The sequence below is a fragment of the Struthio camelus genome, chromosome 8, assembly GCF_040807025.1.
Source record: "Struthio camelus isolate bStrCam1 chromosome 8, bStrCam1.hap1, whole genome shotgun sequence".
NCBI classification, from domain to species: Eukaryota; Metazoa; Chordata; class Aves; order Struthioniformes; family Struthionidae; genus Struthio; species Struthio camelus.
In genome coordinates, this window is record NC_090949.1 from 25,933,455 (window position 1) to 25,951,159 (window position 17,705).

At 55.6% G+C, this 17,705-nt stretch overlaps 1 protein-coding gene across 24 annotated transcripts in view; it reads left to right on the top strand.

Annotated features, from left to right (window-relative positions):
• PTPRF (protein tyrosine phosphatase receptor type F) overlaps nucleotides 1-17,705 on the top strand; it is a 399,448-nt gene that overhangs the window by 360,029 nt on the left and 21,714 nt on the right. For 13 of the 24 annotated variants that reach the window (XM_068952831.1, XM_068952832.1, XM_068952830.1 and 10 more), the window contains 4 exons: nucleotides 623-777; nucleotides 4,222-4,337; nucleotides 7,209-7,241; nucleotides 10,103-10,200. In XM_068952831.1, coding sequence (XP_068808932.1) covers nucleotides 623-777; nucleotides 4,222-4,337; nucleotides 7,209-7,241; nucleotides 10,103-10,200 — 402 coding nt within the window. The remainder of the gene's footprint in view (nucleotides 1-622; nucleotides 778-4,221; nucleotides 4,338-7,208; nucleotides 7,242-10,102; nucleotides 10,201-17,705) is intronic. The other 11 variants (XM_068952839.1, XM_068952836.1, XM_068952840.1 and 8 more) reach the window with 1 other exon arrangement.

Here is a 17,705-nt window from a genome sequence, read left to right on the forward strand (position 1 = left end):
CTGGTGGGGCTAGAAAGCTGTCCCTTCAGGTTATAAATCACTGTGCTACCAGATTGCAGAAGTCTCTGGAAAGGAATGTGTGAGCATGAGCCCCTTTCCCAGGTCTGTTTATCAGGGCTGAGACATCAGGAAGAAAATGTTCTTCTCATTTCAGTCCTTTAAGAAAACCCAGCAGGGGTTTTCCTAATGTAGCCCTGTCCTGGAGAGATGCGTTGATATCAGCACAGCAGGTATTACCCACCACGTACGAATCATCAGCCAGCCCCACTGTTGCAATCGGTTGGGATTCGAAAGCTTGTGATTTGGCTCAAGGTAAATCCAGGTCTGGCAAGTGACTCTTAGCAGGGCTGCTCCGTTTTGGCATCCTGGGGCCAGGTCTGCTAGCCAAAAAGTTGCTGTCAGCGGGAGTGTTTCACAGCAGGAGAGACCGTTTCCACAGTGCGACCTTTGCTGATGCCGAGGGAGAGCGGATCCCATGGTGCGCTACCTGGGTCTGAGAAGCACAATCGTTCCCTGCTAGCCAGAGGCAAGGGGAAACCTCTGCTGTTTGGGAATGTGGCTGCTGCTTTAGCCTAATGGATATTTGCTTTTCTCTCCCCCTTCTCCTGCCTGTGCCCTTCAGAAGAGGTACGCAGCCAGCCCCTACTCAGATGAGATTGTGATGGAAGTGGCTTCTGCAAAGCAGCAGGACGAGCCCGAGATGCTGTGGGTGATGGGACCTGTCCTGGCTGTGATACTAATCATCATCATTGTCATTGCTATACTCCTCTTCAAAAGGTGAGATCCAGTCCAGGGTGCTGCAGTTGGAGCTCTAGTGCGTGAGTACTGCAGGTGGTAGCACCTTCAAGACCCTCCTTCCAGCCTTCAGATGCGGGGTGCTCTGGTAAAAGGTCCTTGGTGGTTGTGGGGAGGAGGAAGGTCTCTACCTGGCACCGCTAAAGGCTGCTTTACAAAGACAGCAGAAGGGGTGGGTGTGCAGAAGGCAATTAATGTCAGCTCCAGGACACAGAGCTGCTGTGAATTTTGGAAACCAGCTGAGCAGTTGGACAGAGGAGAGCTGCTTTGTCCCTAAAGCCAGTCTAACCACTCTCTGGTCCAGTCCCAGGGAAGTCTGCAGTACCAGTTTCCTGCTGAAGTTTCCTGCTGAAATTTCCTGCTTGTTCTCTGGCAGGTGCTCACACCGCTAAGAATTTTGATTGGGGGAACATGGTCTTGGTGGTGAGAATGGTACAAAATGGGCTGAAATCAGAGTAGGAGCTCTTCTCCTCTTGAGACCTCTCGGTCCTGGCTACTGAGTCAGAACCACAACGGGATGGGCCATCCGTGCTCTGTGCTCCCTGCTGAAGCAACTGTCTGCTTAACTGTCCACTGCTTAAGGGAGCAGTCCTATCAGAGCTGTAACTGTAGTGTGAAACCATTGTTAGTCTTCACAACAAGCCGCAGGTTGCATTTGCATGTGTTCTCGTAGCCTGTTCAATTACGGGAGGTCATATTCTCTATCAGCTCAGCTCTGAGGTTCTGCTCCTCCTGGACTCTCTATTTACATATGTACTTGTAGCTCGGGGAAGGGAGCTGGCTTTGTTGTCTGATTAAATGGAGCTCTGCTGTGCATGTGCAGTCAGTGCCTTTCTGTGTTAGTGATCATCTCCTTTCTTCTGTTTCTGCTCTTCTCTGGATCTAGTAAACAAGAAAGGTAGGAATCCATTTTATCTTCTTGTTTCGCTAAAATTACAAGTCTGTTTCCCTTTTTAAAAAATCAAGACTCAAGCTAGCAAGGGGCATCTTTGTTTTTGGGTGTGTGGGACACGCCAACCCTTGCGGGGGGGGGGGGAGGTTACAAAGACTTTGTTTCCTCAGAGGCATCAGCCTCCTATTAATTGTCAGGCTCTCGCAGCTCTTAGGCAGACCATTCCAACATAAAGACATTCCAGATTGGTTTTGCAGTTAAGTTAAAAATCCAGAAATGAGAGCACCAGCAGTTATAGGTGTTTCTTTGTATTCTCAGTCACTTCAGACTGTGAGCTGTTTAGTCAAGAATGCAGGTGCCATCAGTCTGTAGTAAGGAAGCTTTAAGGGAATACCAGGCAACAGTAGGAAACACGGTGTTTGCTTGGCTCCAAGGAGAGAAAATGATCTCCTCCCCATCTTCCCCAGTCTGTCTGTACCTAGGTCCCCCAGATGCTGTGCCCAGCTTGGCTTAGCTTTGCTTTGTCCTAGACACTTGTATGGGTTGAGCACAAAGCAGTAGCACCAGCCCACTGTGCTTGGCAGCTGACTTTTATGTCCCTGCTGCAACAGCCTGTCTACTCGATACTTCCAGCACCGCCTGCGCGCTCAGAGCAACGCTGTTATCCTACACCTTTTTGCTGCCCAGCTTCTCTTTAGAGGGATTTTCTTCCAAAGATAACTGTGCAGCATATTCACAGTTTCACATCTACAATGGGAACGAATTGATCCTGAAGAGCAGTAATAGTTTGGGAGCAGGAGGGTCTGGGTTTGTTTCGCAGTGGCCCTGACTAGGCTAACGAGAGAGACAAACATTAATTATCTGTTGCGCCCCATCCCCGGGAAAGCTGGACCACCTTGCTCAAGGGCTGAGGGACTGGCACACAGTAGCACATGGCACATCCTGCCACGCTCTAGAGGGGAGGAACAGTGCTTTGTTTGTTTGCCATTTATTTTTCTTTCTTTCTGTCAGGGCTCTGAGTCCTTGAGCTCTTTTGTCTCAGTCCAGGCAGCTAGAAGGCTTCTGAGACAGTTAGATGACTCAGAGTAGCGTGAGACTCACAAACTGGTCCTCCCCATTGATCGGCTCCAGTGTTTGATGCTCCACTGGCTGCAGACGGAGCTTGCTCGCAGTCTGAGCCTCAGAGGAAACGGAGGTTTCATTTGCTGTGATTTATGCACTAAATTTCACTTAATTTCTTAGCATCAGTGCCAGAATCACTGCGCACAGCTCCCTGTGGTAGTGATAATGCCCTGTGCCTGTGCAGAGTGTTTCTGATCATGTGTGGCTCAGGGTCACCCACAATCCTGAGATGTGGCTGCTTCTGTGCAGAACAAGCAACTCTTCAGGATGCTTTGAAATGCCTCACAACAGAGCAGAAAGCAGAGACTGACTGTTGCGATTTACAGGATGGTGAACACATGAGAATTAGTGCAGGCTAGCAGGGACGCAGCTCCCTCTCTTAGAGAAAGCGTCAGGTCAGCAGAGGGGTTCACCACCAGGCAGAACCCAATTTGGGGTGGTAGCCGGAAGACAAAAAGTCTCTGGGTATTGCCGCGTGCTCAGCACCTTGGCAAAGCATCGGAATCAGCACAGGCTCAAGGAAGAGGGTGCCCCTGCTCCTTGCAAGATGGTTCTGGGATCGCATCCTGCCGAAGACAGCAACTGTGCCCCCTGTTCTGCTCCTGCCCAGCACCCCCATCGTACTGCACGGGACCATGCAGCGTGTTTGTAATGTGGAGGAAGAAGTGAGGCTTAGAGAATCACTAAAAACCCGTCTTGCAGTATTAGATTTTCCTTAATATTCTCTTGTCCACTTTTCGATTGGATCTGTCCCTGCCTTGCCTGTGAATTTCCAGCAAGAGCCTGAGGTGGTGGCATTGCTGTAGGCATAAATACAGCATGAAGAGACAACAGTGTATTTTATTGTTCCATTAATACACGCCTTGGGTGCCTTCAACCATTCAAGACATGTATTAATGGCCCAATAAAACACACCCTGAAGAGCCTTTACACTATTATATTATGGCTTTCTATATTTAAATATTTTTAATATTTAGAAAAATATTGAAAAAGAATTGGATTATATCCTTCCACTGCAGGAAACAGTTCCTAGAGAGAGTAAGAGGAAATAAGTTCTTGTGTCTATCTTGCTTTTTCTCTAGAAAATATTATGCAGAGTACCACATTTCAAAGCGTCTCACTAATCAAACCTCTGTCACCACTTCAATATGATCCTTGCTGTTTCCTCGATGGGAAATCAGAGGGACTGAAGAGGATGTGACTTGCCCAGCGTCCTGGGCAGCGTGTGCTGGAGCTGGGTGTCTGGGACGCAGGGGAGGCCTCCCCCGTGGCCGGCCCCACAGCTCCCCGATGCTGCCGTTGGGGAGGCTGCCGCGCTGGGTCTGGGCGCGCGCGGGCCGCCGCGGTGCTGTGCTGTGCTGTGCTGTGCTGTGCTGGGACTCACCTGCTGCCTCTGCGCCCTCTGTCCCCAGGAAAAGGGCGCACTCGCCCTCCTCCAAGGACGAGCACTCCATCGGCCTGAAGGACTCGCTCCTGGCCCACTCCTCCGACCCGGTCGAGATGCGGCGGCTCAATTACCAGACTCCAGGTAGGGAGCAGCTATCCCGGCCCCCGTGGCGGGTTCCCCTCACCAGGTCCCCTTGCCGGTGGGAGTCGCTGTCCTCTTCTCGGCGCTTTCTCAGTCGCGACGGCGCGTCCAGGGGCTCGGGTCGAGGCTGCCCAGGTGTCCACGCTCTGATCTGCGAGCCCTTCTGCCCCGACACCGCAGGCACGCGGGGCCCCGCCAGGCCTGGAAGCAGCAGCCTCGCGCGTCGTGTGCGCGTCGGGCCCTTCCCCTGCGCGCCGGTGAGCGAGGAGGCTGGCACGGGGCCGGGTGCGACCGCCGCCCGAGCCGGGAGCAGCGTCCGCACGGGATAGCTTCGGGGTGGACTCCTCGATCGCTGCCCAGCGCTGCGCTGCCTTGGCCAGGGCCCGTGCCGGGCTCGGTGCTGAGTGCTGTCCGCAGGGGCTGTGCCCGGAGAGGTCAGGGAGGCGCCAGGAGCCTTCTGGCACCCAGGGTATCCCAGCAGCGTAGTCCTGGGATCTTCAGTGCGCAGCCTGGCCGGTTCTGCTCAGCCCAAGCGGGGAGGGAGAGCAGCCCACACTGCTCCCCTGTCAGTGCTGGGCCCAGTGAAAGCTGGTCGCGGTGGTCTCAGTGCAGAGGTCGACGGTTTGGTAATGGCCCTTGCTTTCTGCACGCGACTGCTCGCTGTCGAGCGTCTCGGTCATGCCCACGCTGCCCTGTGGTGCCGCAGGTGTGTAGCTGGCCCACTGGCTGGCGGAGGCAGCTGGACTTCCCGCTGCAGAAAGGTCTCGTGCTGCTGCTTTGCGTCTGTAGTCTGTGATGGCACTGAAAGCACAGTGCCTGTCACGGTAGCGATCAGAGACCAGCTCGCCCAGGCTCGTTCGGAGCCTTTCAGAGCGCGCAAGTCCTAGATTAAGTAGAGGAGCACTTGGGCTTTTGTGATGGTGGGGGCAGTTCAGCAGTAAATGAAACGCTTACAGCTCTCTTCCAACTTGCAGCTCCTCCTGGACTGTAACCTACTTTCCTTTTCCTCCTGCTGCTCATTCGTCTAAGAGCTTTCATCTAAAAGGAGAGTTTTGAAGGGCCATTTCTGATGTAAACCCATTGTGTCTAGGTGGGAGGGTGGGAAAAGCCTTTCCTGTTACGGTTCACAGCTGTTTGGCTCAGCCCTGGCTGCTGTGGGGTGGGCAGCACTGGCACATCTCCGTCAGTGCCAGAGCAGTGCCAGGGCACCCCTAGTGAGGGCATCTTCCGGGCAGGACCTCCGCAGGTCTGCACACCAGATCTCAGAGGTGGGATGCAGCAACAACCTGGCAGTTGTCAGCACGTCTGGCACATCAGCAGGACACAAAATGAGCTGGCATGAGATTGCAGCGTGGGAGGAAAATGCTGTGGGGAGCAAGGGAGGAGCATGTGCTGGAGGAACATCTGAACAAGCGGATCACTGGGAGCAGCATTAGCTGAGGGGGTCACACACAACCAGCAACGGCGTGCAGCTCCTTGAGGAGGAGAGAGGTGTTGAATGGGGTGCTCCAGGCTGCCTGTGTACTGGGACCAGTGTGTGGCGTGTCCCACTGCCCAGCAACACAGGAGCCACTCTTGCTATAGGCTTGCTGGTCACAGTGCGTGGAGGAGTGTGACAGGTCAGGTGTGCGCCTACACTGGTTTCCGACAGGCACCTGGAGTGTTTGCAGTGAGGGCATCTCTTGCTAGAGTTGAGGCTCAGGAGCTGCGGTCGGAGAGGAGGAAGGTCCAGGACATTTTTGTTTCCTTTCTGTGTCACAGGATAAGCCAAAAACACTGGCTAATTCGATACGTTTGCAGAGCTCTCTGGAGACAGCCAAACAAAACCAAAGAGCCCAGTTCACCAGCGACAGCTGCAGTCCCCTCGGCTGCTCTGCTGCTGAGCTTATTAGCGCTGCTGGCTGTTGCTTCGCCACCGCGCGATGGCAACGCATCCCCTCTCGCTGCCCGCCCCCCTCACATCACTAGTGAGGCTCTGAAGCGGGTGTCGTGTGGCTAGAAAGGACTGTTCCAGCTCCTGACGAGCAGGTACTGATTAACGAGGAGGCACTGAAGCCACTGAACCCACTGGGCCCGAGCCCCCGTGCTGCTGCTCCTGTCACCTAGCCGAGGCTGAGGCAGTGCTGCTTGGGCACATGGTCAAGAGGTGCTGGCCACCAGCCTGCACGGTTAGGTAGCCGGGCTCCCTGCTGGAGTGCGCAGAGCAGGCAGGGAAACCTCGTTTAATGCATTATTAATTGAGTTAGTGTTATTAAGCTTTCTCATTTTTGTGGTTCTTACTTCAGAGAGGGGTTGTTTCCCCCACTGTCAGCCTCTCTGTGCTGATGTACAGCTTTGCCAAGCCGGTGAGAGGGCCAGTGACTGGGCAGCGTCCGCCTACACCGGGAAGCAAGGCTGAATTGCTCTGCTCGTGCACTGCAAGCAAGCAAGAGGCTCTAGGCACTACGTAGAGGATGCTGGGGCTGGGTACAGTCTTCCTGGCCACGAAGCAGTGCAGTTTTCCCCGGTACCTGCCATCCGCACGCCCTTGCTGGCTTCCTTTCGAGCAGGGGCTATGGGTAGCAGCAAGCAGCGATAGCGCTTGGCGTCAGAGGCGAAGGACGATTCATTCACTTCCCCGCTCGTAGCTCCATCTCCGCTTGTTTGTCAGCGTCAGGGGAAGGCGCTGGCCAGAGCTGAAAGCCCGCTGCGTAACGGCCAGCTGCAGAGCGCACCCTGGGGCCAGGCAGCCAGTCCTGCGCAGGAGGGAGATGTGGCAGATGGTGCTTTCCTTTGCATCTTCATCTCTCTGTCTTTCCATTTCTGAAGCTCTGCGATGATGACTAAAGGCTAATGGGATTTCTGTTCTTGCCCCGTTTCTTTTCTTTGCAGGTTCCAGTGTCCCCAGTTGCCCGAATATCTCAAGTTAGTTTTAACTCCTGTATTTATCTTTGACACTTTTTGCTTTTTCTTTCTCTCTCCCTTTCTCTCTCGTCTCTGTAATTTTTGTTTCGATGTCATGAAGGTCACCCTCACTCACAGCAGTCTAGAACAGCAGTGATTTCACTTTCTGACATGACGTGTGGGCCCCACACAGGCCAAGCTCGGGTACTGTTTGCACGGCACGACAGCAGTTCAGGGCAGCACAGTGCTAAAGGAAGAGGCAGCCTCCTGCCTGCCTCGCAGCTGCATGCCGGGCCCGCCGTGGCACAGGCCTGCAGCTGGCCCAGCGTGGGGGCAGATAACCTTGGCTGTCCTGGAGGCGGAGGGCCAACTAAAAGCCCTCCTGCACAAATTGAAGGGTGCTCTGTGACCCAGTGGTTGAACACTCTCTACCTCAGGCAGACCAGCTTCCCACGGAGGTTGGGTCGCCTCTGCGAGTTTGGGAGAGGGGATGCTGGCCTTGGCCGGAGTATTAGCAGGACTCTTCTTTGTATTGTGAGCTTCAAGTTCGCTCTCAGACAACCATAAAAGCATGTCCTCCCTGCTTCTCTATGTACAAGGGGTCTGTGTGTGTGCACGCAGGAGTGCGGGAGGTAGGTAGGACAGATGCTTTTGTCCCCAGGGCAGAGCCAAGGGCTTTGCAGTTTGCAGTCCTGCGGCATGCCTGAGGCCTCTGAGCCCTCCCGGCCTGGTGGAGAGCTCGCTCTCCTCTTGCCAGAGTTGCTGGAAAAGCCTGTGGAAGACCTGGTAGTGCACACAGCTCCCCTTTGTCTTGCCCCGCACTGTTTGTGGCTGCTGTTCCAGGTTCACCGGACCGGGATGTCAACTGCCTCATTCTCCCTCTCCTCCTCTTCTGCTCTTGCAGCTCCTTTGGTGCTGCAGCGCTCCCTTGATGAGCAAAACTGAATTTTGGGGGGAGCGCCTTGCATTTCTCGGTAGAGATGCGTATCTGCTGTGGTCCATGGCTCTTAGTGCTTCATAACTGACCACATCGGTATGCAAATAAATCACATATTGTGGTTTTATTGCAGCCTTTTCCTTCTCCCAGCCCCACATTTCTACCTTGGCCCCACACTGTTCTCCCCAGTTTAACTGCTCATTGGTAACGGCTCTGCATTGCGAAGGCTGCTCCTGAGCTGCAGCCTCTGGAGCCCTGGCACCGATGAGCAAAGCATGCAGAAATCTCTGTGGGCCTGCCCAGCCACCCCTGGGATCCTGATGAGTGAGGTGGCAAACAGGGGATCATTAGCAGGAAGATCCTAGCACAAGGCAGAAAAGGGGTCTTTCCCGCCCCGTCTGTCCCTGTGCTCTCAAGCAGTCAGTGGATAGCTCTGTCCTGTCAAGTGGTAGAAGGATGAGGTGTGTGTTGGATCCGGTCTGGCCTTTATGCAGCGATGGCAGGTGCTTTTGGCAGAGGTGTTAGGAGCCCTGCTGTGCAGCGGCTGCGGTGTAATGTGCAGTGACACTTCCATGTTATCACCTAATGACTTGTCACCGCTGTGTAAAATGCACATACCCAGCCTGGGGACTGCTCCATCACCTCGGCGGCCCGTCACTGCCATCTGTGGCAGTGTTCAGGCTCCTGAGCAATTGAGAAGTGCCTGGCCATGCTCCAGCTTGTCTCCCTGGGTGCGAATCAACTGCTCCAGCCTATTAATAATCATTATTACTCACATGGGGTTTCTGGGAAACCCACAAAACAGCCGATGGAGCCACAAGCCTGGGGCTTTGGATGAGCCAGGCTTTGGATGAGATGTCTCACAGCCATGTTCCTGCCAATTCACCATCTTCAGGAAAAGGGGTTGCGACATTTCAGCCTTGAATCCCAGGGCTCAGATCCCAGCAGGACTCCCTCCTGGTCTCGCGTGCGCCCTCTTGCAGTACCGTGTCCCCACATGGGATCTGGGGGATCCCCTCCTCCGGGCCCTGCACTGGAGCAGGGCTCCTGCCGTGCCCAGTCTAAGCCTCCCAGCGAGGCCTGACCATGCGTCCCGCGTTAGACAGGGCAAGGCTTCTGCCATGGCTTCAACTGCATCCCAGCTCCCACCAGCTCTCCCAGGAGCTGACGTAGGGCATGTCACTCTGCGTGGTGGCTCACACTAGCCAGCCCAGTGGAGCTGGGTTCTTGGACCCCAGAGCTGGCCCTTTCTCCTAAGCGCTGTTGAGAACTGCTGAGTTACGCCGCTGTGGGCACAGCTGTTCCTCAGCTCTGGGAACGTCGGACGATTTCCGACCTGGGGAGCAGCCGTTCCTCCCTGGGACCCTTCCCATCTTTCTGCAGCCCCCTCCTCCCCCCTAAGGAGACAGGGGCGCAGTTCCTGCCTACCCAAAAAACTACCTGTGCCACAGAGGCTTCCTTGGCCCAGGCCTCAGGGAATTTCTTTTTGGCTAACGTGGTTGTTAGGGACAGGTCAGAGGATCAGCCTCAGCCCCTGGGGGAGAGAGCACTAGAAAGTCGATGTGTTCAACTTCAGCCTGTGTGGGAGCCCCGGCAAGCACATTGACAACATCTCCTCGGCCCCGAGCGCCTGCCCACTGTGTGGCCTGCTGTGTGCCCGGTTGCTGTACTGTCCGAGCATGCTCACCCGGTCATGCACATTCGCGCATCACCTTTCTTTTTGTTTCACCGAACCGTGTGCTCTGAGAGTGCGTGCAGCATGCCATGTGATCTCGCCGACTTCCCATCCATCCCGCCCGGCGCTTCACGTAGTCACACATGTCCGCCTTGCACCCACCTTTCGGGTTTGCCGTGCACATGCTGTTGTCGAGCCTTCCCCGGGCGTGCAGAGCTGTAACCGTTTCCCTCCCCCTCTCCCTCTTCCCCCCCTTGTCTCACCTGGCAGGCATGCGCGATCACCCCCCTATCCCGGTGACCGACCTCGCCGACAACATCGACAGGCTGAAGGCCAACGACGGGCTGAAGTTCTCCCAGGAGTACGAGGTGAGCGCGAGAGCGTGCCTGGCGGGAGGGCGCAGAGCCATGCTGGCCAGGGTTTCGGTCGGACCCCCAGCGGAGCGGGCTTGAAAGCTGAGCAATGCCTCCCCCGCACCAGCATCGCCTGGCCGGGCCCCGAGCCAGGCCTGGGCGCCTGCCAGCTCTCCCTGCCAGGCCCGGAGCGGTGGGAACTCGCCTTAAGCAGTCGACACATGGTTTGTACAGGGAAAAAGGCCTTGCAGCTGATCGTGCTCCAGCCTGCCGTGCTCCTGCCGTGGTTACGGTCTTGGGAGCGAACGGGAGCCTACGTCTACCCGCCTGGCTTGTGGCTGTTTAGGTTGTCCTGCTTGCTCCGCGAGGGCTGCCCTCCGCGCAGGCTGGCTGAGGGATTTCGGTGCTGCCCGTGGCACCCCGTGCTCCTTCGGTTCCCTCCCCATTCAAGCTCAGAGCTTTGCTACTCCTCTCTCTCAGCCGTCCACCCTTGCAGGCAAGCACACGTTCATGTTTTCTTTCCTGCTCTCCGCAGCTCCTCTCCCCCTCGCACACCGCTGGACTACGCTGGCGTTAGCCTGTGCCGTTCAGCGCGTCGGCTGCCAGGAAAGGCAAAATACCTCTGCTAATGTCCTGCTGCCCTGGCTCGCGGTCCCAGGCTCTCCTCCCCTGCCCAGACCCTGCAGTCCTGAGCTGCAAACTCCCCTCTGCTGCTGAAACGCTCTCCCTCCTTGTTTTTAGTGGCGCCCCTGGATGTGCTGTCAGCACTGCCAGCATCCTGTCTTGGCTCACGCGCACAGGCGGGTGCTGTGCCTGTAGTACCCCCCATGCTGCACTGCGCCGCTTCCAGCCCTGCCCCTTCAATTGCCAAGGGGGGCTGAACGTGAGGGGAAGGGCGCTGACTTGCCCAAGGGCGCTCGCACAGGCGCTGCGCTTCCTTTCTCACCGCTCTGCATGCTGGGTGACTAGGTTGAAGACTTGTGAGGTTGGGCAAATTTCCTCTGCAGCCATTAGAGCTGCGGTGGCAGGATATTATGTTTTCCTGTGCTTACATGCAGGACCCCCTTGAGCTGCAGGGGACTTAGAAATAAACCCCTCACTAGTATTAAAGAGGGAATAAATTGGGGAAGTGTCCTTTGCATGTGTTATCACTTCTGTTGGAATGGTTATCTGTTTGTGCCTGTGGCCTCCCCTTCCTGCCGCATACCTACACTGATTTATGAGATGAGATCAGAACATGTACCCACAAGGTAAGATTATATATGCGAGGAAAGGGAAAGCAGATCCCTGCGTTGAGAAGGTCAGGGACAAATTCCAGCTAGTTCAAAGGGTGTGTTGTATCTAAGGAAGGCACCGAGCTCCTGTTTGTTTAAAGATGCCAAGTGGAGGGCTTTCCTGTCCCTCCCCATACTGCTGTCTAGACCAGGGAAGAGCTGAGCTTTCACCAGCTAGAGCATTATTTTGCAGCTCGGGAAACAGTTAGAGGAATATTGTGCTTCCCTTGCAGTTACCTGTGTGTTCATGTATGTCCTGCAAGGGTGATGCCAAGGTATGCAGCCTTATCTATCTGCCTTGGGCTTTTTGTTGCGAGTCCAGCTGAAATGTAAAGCAAGGCTGTCAGCTGTGCTACAGGCAGATTCTGCCTCTGCTGTGCGGTGGGGATGCAGCAGGATCGCGTGTCTGTGCACTCCCATCCTCGCACTAGGCCTGCGCCATTTGGAGCCTGCAACACAGTACTGAGCTGGGGAACTGTTTCAGAAAAATGGACTTTAAGTAAATTCTCTTAGCTGTTTTCATGAGCTGCTCTTTTCCCATTTCTCTTTCTTTAGAGTATCATGGCTGGTTGAGAGCACCAATCAGTTGTACTTTTCATGTTGAAGCAGCTATTAAGTAGCTGATTGTTGCATGTAATTTTTTTCCCCTGGATTCTGCTGTGTGTGACTCCTCATCAACTTGAAATTACTGAACATGACAGGCTCATAAGGTGTTTGACACTAGGATGGGCCCCAAAGCAGGAATGGATGTCCCTTGTTGGCATGTGGGGACCAGTATAGTCATGTCTGGTGAGATGGGTCCAGGCTCATGCTGGTCCCCGTATGTGCAGGTTTGGCAGGATGACAGCTCCCTTTGGGGGAGCTGCAGGGTGGCTGAGTAAGGGAATTTGCGGAGTGGGTGCGGAAACGGCGGAGGTGGGAGGGAGGGTGCTGTGCAGCACAGCCTGCACCAGCGGGTGCTTCCCGCACGGAGCAGGGCGAGAAACCACAGCTCCCTCCTGTGCAATTGCAATCGCTGTGCGATGGTGCAGCCGCAACGATCCCCCAGGACCGAGCGAGCCCAGCAGCTACGCAGAGCCAGGCGGTGGCCCAGCACTTCAGCAGACAGAGGTCCTGACCCTGTTTCCCTCTGGAGCTTGAGGCCCAATTGTGCTGCCCTGCCCAGGCGCGCAGCACAACTGAGCGCGGAAAGCCAAAGGAAGAGGGGAAGATAGCACAGATGAACTCCCAAGGCCCATTTGCTGTGTGGTTATGCTTTGGAAGAGTTGCATTTTAAGTGTTTTCGCACAGCAGCCTGGCAGCCTAATGTCTCAGCGGGACGCAGGGCTGTTTATAGATGGCTCACGTCCCAGGAGCAGTAGGCACCCCAGACAGAAAGCAAATATTTAACAGCACTTTAACCAGTGAGGCCAGCTGCCCAGAGCCATCAGTCTGGCGCTTGTCTTGGTTGTGTCAGCGATAGCGCGGTAACCTAGACACAGGTTACAGAAAACAAGACCTGTCAGCACCTCCTCAGGCACCTGGGAAAGGAGCAGAGAGGACGGCAGAGATTTCTCGGAGCAAGCTGGCCTCCATTCCCGCAGGTCAGAGAACAAATAATATTGCTCGCGCCTGTTTGCCAGCCCTCGTGGCCAAGCAGCCGGTGCGACAAAGCCAGCGCGGAGCGAGCGGTGTGCCAGCCGCAGCGCGAGCAGGCTCCCGAGCCCAGCAACAGGAACTTGCCGTGGCAGCGGGACCTTGGCAGGACGGGAGAGGCTGAACTGCAGGTGCTGGGAGCAGAGCTGGCTGCAGGCAGGGCTTCCTCTGCTCCCGGCCTCTCTGGCGAGGGGCAGGCAGGGGCTGGCACAGCACAAGGCGAGCGCGCTTTCCCGAGCGCGCAGCAGAGCAGGCGGGAGCAGAGTGCAAGGGCCTGGCAGCTGCTCCTGACCTGGCTGCACCAGGAGAGTATTTCATTTTTAGTGTACAGTGAGAGCCACAGTGAATTTACAGTGTGGGATTAATGGAATTAAATAAGTAGAGGGGAGGCTGAGCCCCTTAATTATTTATCTGCGCTGTGTGGCGAGTACTGAGGCGATGTTGGAGCTCCTCCTGTGGGCCACCTTCCCACGCTGCAGCCCGCTGGCGCGGGGCAGGATCCTGCCCTTGGTCGAGGGGCGCCTGTGCTTGTTCGAAGCAGCGTGTACGCCTGCGCTGTGTCTCTTGCTCTGCCCATGGGATCCAGGCAGCCAAGTGCTGCTGTCCCCTCTGTTCCTGTTAGCAAACACGCGCAGGCTCGGTGCAACCAGGGCTGGTTCCTGCTAGATTGTGGCTGCTGCCGTTTCTGGGCTGGATCCTGCACCACCTTTCCAGGGCAGAGTTTTTCCTTATGTCCAGCTTGAACCGCCCAAGCTGCAGCCTGTGGCTGTTGCCCCTCGTGCTTCATCCCACAGGCATGTTCCTCCAGCTGCCGGCCCCTGGGAGCAGAGTGGGGTGGAGGAGTCTAGGTGCCAGGCAGGGCACCTCTGCCCCCGCAGGTGCCTGCTGCACCTCACCCCAGTGGGCAGCTGAGCGCAACTGGGTTTCTGCTCCTCCCAGGGCATGGTGATCTCTGGGCTGCTTCCTTGCACGTAGCCTCACCACTCTTTAGGCTGCACGTCTGAGCGTGCTGCTGCTTCCCAGTGCAGCTGCGCGTCCTCGGAGGCTGCATCCCCTTCCCCACAGTTTTGCACGCAGCTGGAGGGAAACACTGCTGGCCTGCCTAAAGCCCCGTTGGCTTGCCTTTCCCCTCAGCCCCCTGGGGACATCGCATCTCCTGCGCCTGCAGCCCTGGCAAGGAGCAACTAGCCCCTGTGGCCACCCGGGCGAGCCCCAGCAGTGCTGCACCAGGGGGTCCGGATAGCATCTGGGGAGCCACGTACTCTGGGTTTAATGGGCCAGTCGAGAAGTTGTCTGGCAGGCATGCAGCACTCACGTTCCAGTAATAAGAATAATAAGACTGAAGCGCTGCCAGCGATTGATTCAGGAGCGCGTTATGTCCTCGTTGGAGACGTAGCGCAGATTGACGGTGGTCAATGCCTATGCTAATATGGCTGATTTCACAGGAGGCTGGGAAGCACTGACCGTCCACACACCTTGCCCTCGCCGTGCCCTTGGGCAGCAGCCTGGGCTGCTGAGCGGCGCGGAGCCACCCCCCAGGCTGCCCAGCTGCTGAGGCCGGCTGAGCCGTGGCTCTGCCCTGGCCTGCGAGCTGCAGGGTATCTGCTCCAGGGGTCTTTGGAGCTGCATTAAGGGAGAGGGGGACAGCAAGTGTCCAAGAAGCAAATTGGCACCCAGGGATGTTTCCAAAGCACTTGTAAAGTGCTCTGGAGTCTACTAAAGAGCCTTTTCCAGTCCTGTTTCAGTGGTCTGGCTCTGTCTTTATGTTGATGGCAGTAGCAGCAGGGATCCCTAAGCTACTAGAGAGAGATTGCTGCTTGCACTTCCACACTGGGAAGGAGGAGTTTTACTAATGGGGCTTTTACTAAGTTTGCAGTTGCTGTCTTACAGCATCTTCCCCATCACTGTAAAGCAAGGCAAACCCAAAAGTTACGGTGCTTTTTAGTTTTGTTCCTGGCTCATTTCTTTCCCGTTTCCCAGCCCTCCTGCTTTCTAGGAAGGGTGAGTTGAAAACGTTACTCTCATGAAGTTTTGGGATGAAGTGGTGGTTCCCTTGAGTCTTGGAGATGAACAAGGGGAGACTCCCAGTGCCCAGCAGTTGTGGAGCAAGGGAGGGAGCAAAGCATTGCTGCTGTCAGCTGGGGTGGCAGAGCATCCTACAGAGATGGGACAAGACTTGCCAGTAACCACTCCATGTAATGGGCTTCAACTGCTTTCCAGGCAGCCCGTCATCCTCCCATTTATTTACTCATTTGTTTGCCTTAAAGGGGGGAACAGGTGTACATTAATTCATCACTAGAGTTTAAATTAAATCATTTTACTTCTAAATGAGTCACTAATTTGCAGGAGTATTTAATTAGAGCCTCTTTGCACTCAGGTGCTGTATTACTTCTGACTTTCTCACCTGTTTGCCCTCTTAAGAGGCTGATGATGATTAGACCATTTTTGCACATCGTCGTTTCACATCAAAGCAATTAACCCTAATGGCAACACCTTGATGCCGCTCCTCAGTTCTGGGGGCTCTTTGCAGCCTCATGTCCCCCAGGAAGTAGCCCTTTCACTGCCGTGGCAGGACACCAACTTCCTGTGCAAAGCGCAGCGCACCCCGCTGCCCAGGGAGCCTTTCAGCAGTGATTTGCAGCGTAGGTTGAGCGTCAGTCCTGAGCAGCCCCTGCCTCCGCTGCGGAGGGAGGACGCCGGCATCCACCTGCGCCTGGTGCGGAGCAGGCGTTTGGTGCAGGCAGGGATGGTGCTTCCTTGTGGTGCTCCTCAGCAGCAAGAAGAAGGTGGCTCGCCCCTTCAGGGCCAGCCTCCCAGCTCCACAGCCAGCTAGCTGGCTCCCTGCGCCAGCTGTCTGTGCAGGCTTAGGCCACCTTGTTGAGGAAGAAGTGTTATTTTTGTCTTTAGCAGGCCTTGATGGATTTTCCCCATTAGTTTGTCTAGTTGCTGAACCTGCACAGACCTGCTGCATCCACAGTGTTATGAGGCCAGGACTTCCACAGCTTAATTATGTGTTTTTCCAGGAAGCAGCTCCTTTTGTTTGTTTTGGACGTCCAGTGGGACACTTTCATTTGCTGCCTGTTAATAATAGTCTCACGAGAAACAGCAAACACCCGTTCCACGTGGGTCTTCTCCGGGGCACTCAGGATTGACTAGCCCAGGATAAAATTCCCCTTCAGAAACATCCTTACACATTTTGTTCCTCTTATAAAGACTTTTTCATGCCTTTGGTCATTTCTGTTGCCCTTCTCCAGTTCAGCTGGCAAACCCTGCCGTGAGGTGGGTGGCACATGTCCCTGCCACACAGTCCACAGCCAAGGGAGGACAACACGTAGAAGGTTACTTCAGTGAACGCCCTATTGTGCAAAGCTGAATAAAACAAAGTGTCCCGGAGAGCCGTGAGCTGCCCTGGGACACCGCGGTGCGTGGGCAGAGGGGCGTGCAGGGGCCACGGTAGCCCGGCTGGCAGGTTTCCAGCCAGGAGCATTTCTGGCATTCGCCGCTCCCGCCCTCCCTGCCGCAGCGCCTCCGAGTGCTGCTGCTGCCTGCTTATTACTCTGATAATAGAAAATTGTGGGTTTTCTGTGGGAAATGTAAATAGACATCCTACATTTCCCAAACTACCTATTAGCGTCGCTGTGATGTCACATCCTCCTGTGCGTTTCCGTCAGCGTTGGCTTCTCCGCCTGCGGGCAGCCAGCGACGTGGGCCGCGTGGGCACGGCGTGTGCCCTGTGCGTGCAGCAAGGACCACGGTGCTGTGGCGGGGACACAGGCAGTGCCTGTGCTCCGCATCCGAGCTGGGTGCCACAACCCGCTGCCGGGTGTTGGAAAGTGCCTGCCTGACGGCGTGGGAGAGCACAGGAGCCAGCGACGGGTGTCCCCGTGTGCATGGGCGGTGGGGTGCTTGATGGGGCTATGCTTCCCAGCTCTGCCTGGTGCCCACGGCTGAGCCACAGCAGACTGACTCACAGGCGTTTTATTGCCTGAGAAACCTTCTGAGCTGGCTCTGCACCAAGCGACATGAACGCTGGTCCTGCAGAGAGAATAATGTGCAGTGCTTCCCCTGGCCTGTTTGCTCAATGCTTTTACCCGTGGGCCAGCAAAGCTTCAGGGACTCTGAGTCGGAGCATGGTTTTAAGAAGACTTTGACTGTCTTGGAAATGTCGGGAGAGTGTGCATGGGATGACTGATTCCTGGCCTGCCCTGGGCCTGCCCAGGGCTGCGTATGTAGAGCAAGTCCCTGCATGAGGCAGCTGTTTTATCTGGGTGCCTCTTCGATCTCTCTCACACACACACACACATCTCTGAGCCAATGAGGCCATCCCATCTCAGAGGAATGCTTTTGTTATGGTCCTTTTTCCCCTTTTCTTATGCACCAACAAAGACAACAGGAAGGGCTTTGGGAAGGGGCTGCATGGCCATGGAGGAGAGCAGGGCTGGATGCGCAGAGGTTTGCACGGCTGTGCTGGGCCACCAGGCACATAGCCCGTAGGAGGAAATACCGCCTGCGCAAGGCTAGCATTGCAGGCAGGATCATGATGTATGCTTTTCAGGCCGTGGCATAGCACGTGGGCCTTAGGTCAAGATTTATAACCACATCTCTTCTCCA